Raw genomic sequence first — 6132 nt, forward strand, 5'->3', positions numbered from 1 at the left:
TTAATTACCGCTAATTGAAAGGTAAAAAAAAACTACGAACCGATTGTAGTTATTATGGTTGTAATGAAGTTGACCAAAGTCTAACAAACGGTTGTAAGGCAAAGGATCGCTATTAAGAGATGAATTGGATTGACAAATAGGGTTAATTTTATCTGTATAAAGCTGTATTGTAAGCTGTATCAACATCAGAAAACGATACATTAGATGATCAATAGTGAGATAAACAAACAAGAAAGAACATTTTTTCATGGAGTTGTATACATCAATTGAAAAAGACATCATTGATAATCAAAAGACTGTAGACAATTGGACTAAATTGTATACGATATTGGAGGATACTGCAGTTATTCTTCATGGTATGTCTGGAGGCCTTAAGAATATTAAAGGGTCTAAATGACCTTGGAGGTGTCTGCGAATTCCGGAATCATCCATTCAACTGATAACACAGTACACCCACAAAGTTATAACCTCTGTAATTCCCCAGTGAAAGGTTTAAAAACTATTTGTTCTAAATATGGCAATAGAAACCAGTCAAAGCATTAATGCATGAAAAAGAAGTTTTTCACAATCCTTTACTTTAAGTCAATGGCAATTGACACCTCACCGCCAAGAGCCTTTATAATTAATTGAAAAGTTTCCGATGATAAATCTCTGAAAGCCTTGCACACAACATCCAAATTGACATCGTCTTTCTTTAATAAGAACCATCGAGGAACATTAAATTGAATAGCTCAGGGCTCATTCCTCTACATCTTTTTACATTATTTCTCAACTATTTGCCTCATTCGTCAATTTGTCTTTTGTATTGATTCTAGGTGTTTGCTCAACTTGTTTTTAAAATGATTCATGAAATTACAGCATTCTTTTACAATAACAATGTTACAGTAGTTTACATTGTAATGTTTCACGGACTTAAACGATTTAAAGTGTATTTACTCAACACAGTGATAAAGCCATCATACAGCTTCCAAATCTACTACAGTACCTAAAGGTATCACCCACTTATAACGAGATGCCTGATGTTCTAGACCCGTTTCTGTTACGTCAGTCGTTTAATTTTTGAAAGTTTACAATTCGTTTACAATTTGGTGACCAAAAAGTCACTCATTCAGGATGCGTAATAGCATTAGTGGTTGTAATACAATAGAAACAAATAATGTTTATATAGCACAAGATGCTTATGAGGAATAATTTTCTATTTCCAGATGAAAGTAGTAATAATCAGACAACTATCAAACCAATATTCTTGCCATCAGTGACCAATATAACTATTAAACTAGGAGCATTAGCTGTATTACCATGTTCTATACAGAATCTACAAGATAAACAGGTATTTATATTTATATATTTTAAGGCAGGGGTTATTATCCTCAAGGGCTTGATCTAGAGAATTTTTAGGGGTAATGAGGCCTTTTGAAGTATAGCATAAGATATTTTGACAATTATAATGTAAGACGTCCTATTTATTAGTCAGACTATATTCTACTACATGAAAATGATAAACAAACAAAAAAGAAAGAAAGAGGATGAAAACCCCTGTGTTTTATAAGGGATATACCATACGAATATACCTATTCAGAATTTTAATGTTGCCACGACATGGAAACATTAACTTAGCCAATTCGACTTAAGTCTGTGTACTCTGTAATATTATCATGATTGTGTCTCTTAAGTCATTTTACATTATTCAACGTTTCTTACAACATTAAATAATCAACCTCCTAATAAGCCTCCTAAACAGGTTTTGTCAATTATGAAAATAATTCTGCCCTGACTCTTTGTTTCCTATGTGCCTTATATCGAAGGTCGGGCTACTAGTCATATATATTGTTAATACCCCATATCTTATCTGATCTCTATCTTGTAATAAATCGAACTATTCAGGAAATAATTGCTCCCATACGCCAGACTCTTTAATGGATATAATTTGTATAAATGTTATCATTAATATCTACAATTTATTAATAATTTGTATAATTCTTTCAGGTTGCGTGGAGATATGTAGATGAAGATAAATTTTTAACAATTGGCAAGACAACTTGGTTGAAATCATCCGATATTTTGATAGAACATTTATCGCAGGCCAATAATATCAGTAATTGGGATCTGTTAATTAAAAATGCCCAGTTTAAGAATGGCGGTGTTTATGAATGCCAGATAACCTCAACAGTTGACTTAACACGCAGAGTTCAACTTAGTATATTAGGTAAGCTAAATGCCTTGGAACAGAAAGTAGATAGTTTAATAGTCATCAAGGTTTCCAAGTCTATACTACTTGAAATTGCTTTCGTACTTATCCACGCTTATTTCAATATCTTTATAATTCTGAGTCTTGAAGACCTATTTTTGATTCTATACTTTTCAGTCTTCTGTTACAAAGCCAGATTAATAGGTTAAGAGAGTAATTCCTTCTAAGGTATTGATGGGAATTTCTATTAGAAATTGATCTTTAGACAGCTGCTATTTGTTCAGCTAATAGATAACATCACATATTGCTAAATATCAACGGTAACAAAACCACCAAGAGCAACATGGCACCCAGGAGAGACACGTCTTCCACGTGAAATAAAGATGCGACTAGCAAAGTGGTTCGGAGTCATATAACTATTATAACAGTCCTCCTGGAAACTTAAATTTGATATAAACACAATAGTAATCAAACTTCTTAAATATAAACCAGAGATGTATTTCACAAACAAAATCTTATGTCTTAATTTGTCTTAAGTGTGGAAGTTTACATCAAGAAATACTATATTCACGATCAAACTCAATGCAAGATATTTTTTGTGAACAGAACCCGGAGTTCCGGAAGACATGACTCTTTCGTAAGTTCGGTTATCACCATTGTTATCCATTGGAGTAGCTTTCAATGGGAACCAGGGTTTCTATCTGATTGTCTCTTTATATTTAGATTGAAAGTTGTTAACATCAATTTTCATGTCTGCTACATTTTCTCAATGCAAGTTTTTTTCTTTAGAATTCTTGACTAGGCTTCACCCAGTTACAACCAAATTAGTTCGTATATTTCTTAAATTCTCTTCTCTACTGAGGATTATTTGATTTCCATGTCTAGTCTCACAAATAGATTGAATTTTGATAGACCGAAAGAAAATAAGATGGATAGAATATCAATTCCCAATTACTAAATTAGCGCCATGAATTTATCAGTTGAATTCAAAAGACATCGTTAATCATTGGTATCATTTTTCAGATAGTTTAAATTGGACCAATATTTCAATTCAAATTTTCATTTATCATTTCACATACGATTTCTGATATTTTCATATTTAGCCAATATAATGTTTTGATCAGTAGTCCTCTTTCAGATATAATACACGTGGAATGTGATTTAAGTTCAGATTATAAAGTTGAAAACTATAACGTTTATGAACAGTACAGCTTACTTACACTTAGGTGATTTTGGTGTTAACGATAGAATCTATAAAATGTTATTATATCTGTACTTTAAACTTCAAAAAACCATAACTAATTTTTGTTCTAGGAATGAATTTAACCTAAAATAACCCTGTACCATCTCACTTCTCTTATCATGTTGTTAATTTAATTCTCAATATGAAAATTTGTCCATAGGTGTAAAGGCATGAAAACTTGCCTACTTTCCGTAATTCCTTTCCGCAATGATCTACTCGAGCATGTAATTGTCTCACATAATTTATTGGTATATTTTGTGTTTTCAGAAACTAGCATCTCAGGTGAAAGAACAGTTGATCGAGGTGATAAAATCTATATTAAATGTAATGTGACTGGAAAACCACATATCCCAACAGATATACAATGGTATAAAGACGGTCATTCAATTACCAGTGAAGACTTTCCTAATGTGATAATAACAAAATACGTCTCGAAATTAGATAAACTAAGTACATTTATTAGTGAAATAATTATTGATAAAAGTGTATTTTCTGACACTGGGATATATACGTGTAGAAGTCTGTCTGTTGATGCAGTAAAGGAAAAATTCAGATTGCAAATAGGTAGGATAAGTTATTTATGATTTGCTTCTCGAGTTGAATTTTCAGCTTGTGATCTAGTGAATTCGAACAACCGTCACTAGCATGTAGTATCATATCAAAGCATTCGAGTCGAAGATCATTTTTTTTTAAGTTTGAGTGTAAGTTTGAGCTGCACTGCTGTGATTTCTGTGGACAGTGACAGTACATAGAATCGTTTGTTGACGATTTTGTACAGAGACACAAGTGAGTAGATAAATAACTGCAGACTGTGCAGTTTTTCTGTTATACCTTTACTCAACGTCACATATTTATTTTTCAGGTGACACAGTTCATGTTAAAAGAAGTAAGTATAATATTTCATTATATATTTTCGGGTCATAACTTAAAACTATAGCCCCTTACACCAGACCGCTATGAAGCGTTCTCAGAGCGCTCGACCGTTTACATAACACACAATTCATCCTTTCCGTTCTGATAACGGATAAGTTTGGTAATGTAAAAGGGGTTAAGGTACTTCTTTGATTTCTTAATCATAAAACATGTTTAGTAATGCATACATTTCATGGATATGTGCTTGTTCTTTCCCTGTTTTATAATATTGCTTATGTCTTATTTTCTAAGTTCCAGTGTTTGAAGATTTGAAAAAAGAACGACGGAAACATTCGACTCCACTATATAGTAAGTATATAGATTTGTTGGGTTACTAATATAAATAGTTATGATATTGTATACCACATAACTTAGACTGATCCATTGACTGCTGGTCTGCCATAGGGCATTCAGCAACATTCTGTTAAAGATTATCTCTGTAAAAAGTCCAAAAAATAAACAGCTTTTGCTGTGTTGGCTGTCTGTTACAAATAAGGCTATGCTCGTCCTTGTGGAAAAAACTGTTATTAATGTGTTTGTCGGCGGCAGTGTACTTATATAAGTCAGTAACTCATTTTCGTTTTTTTTTCAATCAAACTGAAAACAATACCATCATGAAAGTTAATTCAAGCTTAGTTATCTCGCTAACAATGAGCTTGGCAGTGATCAATTAAGAATACTTTAGCCACAAACGCAAGATATTTTTGTTCACCCTGCGAAAGATGCTTTGTCGGGTTTGATTATGAACTCATCCAGTTTTTATTTGTATGGTAACTTGTATTTCAAACTGTATGTATTCAATAGATATTGACATTTCAGAATCAGGATCCTTACAGAAAAATTCCAGCAGTAAACAATCAGTATTAGTATTACAATCAGTGACAGTGATGTTAATATGGGTATTGTGGAATAGATAACATCAATTTATTTACTTGTATGTTTGTGTATCTGTTCTCGGTAATTTACTGCTTCTATTGAAAAGTCTGATACTTGTCTTCTATTTATATAAATCATTGTGATAAGAACCTATAGAGAGAAACAATATTAACATTTAAGTGGTTGCTCGTAGTTGATAATCATGTTTTAAGAAGTTTCGTCAGGATGTGGAATATTTAACACACTTTTTACATAAACTAGGTAAGTAACACTAGTAAGTTTTTATATATGAAGGATTGCTTTTGCTACACGATATTGAATAGTTTTAAATGTGACTGGCCACAAAGAATATTAATCATAACCATTAATGGTAAAAGTTAACACAATTTTCAGCACAAACTGCCCAAAAACTCTAAAACCCGTTCAATGGATTACAGTGTGACTCTCCAGTCGAAAACGTTCATTCGATGGGACATCAGCTGTCTGGAAATGAAGGGCAATATGGGAAAATAAATAAAATACCTCTTGACGAAATCCATAAAACACTTTTGTGTGGGGGCAACACTTACCATTTTTTTTCAATTATAGATGTTCTAACTTCCATTCTTTCTACTTTCAGCTGACCAAACTTCACTAATGGACCGATTTTATTCCAAGGAAAAGTGCAATAAATATTGATACTCGGATATAGATATCGGATGAGTTTACAAGACAGTATACATTAGATTCTTGCTGAAAGACATTTTTAAATGAATGGTGCTGACGGAGATATCGTATATCTGTGTTCTGAACATAGAGTGTTACTCATAATATTTGTTAAGTTTTAATAAAGAAATTTTAATGTAACCTACAATGTTTTTCATATATATCGCTACCACAGGATTGGAAATCATCTATACCCAATTCAAACTAT

The 6132-nt window shown here is 32.2% G+C and overlaps 1 protein-coding gene across 1 annotated transcript; it reads left to right on the forward strand.

Annotated features, from left to right (window-relative positions):
- Nucleotides 1-247: 247 nt before the first annotated feature.
- LOTGIDRAFT_166439 (hypothetical protein) lies at nucleotides 248-5260 on the forward strand (the record flags this gene model as incomplete). The annotated part of the gene is made up of 7 exons (XM_009063505.1): nucleotides 248-356; nucleotides 1206-1330; nucleotides 1987-2206; nucleotides 3699-3995; nucleotides 4294-4317; nucleotides 4602-4652; nucleotides 5163-5260. 7 exons carry the CDS (start codon nucleotides 248-250, stop codon nucleotides 5258-5260), a joined length of 924 nt encoding a protein of 307 aa, XP_009061753.1.
- Nucleotides 5261-6132: the final 872 nt, after the last annotated feature.

This window comes from Lottia gigantea, assembly GCF_000327385.1.
Source record: "Lottia gigantea unplaced genomic scaffold LOTGIsca_58, whole genome shotgun sequence".
Classification (NCBI taxonomy): Eukaryota; Metazoa; Mollusca; class Gastropoda; family Lottiidae; genus Lottia; species Lottia gigantea.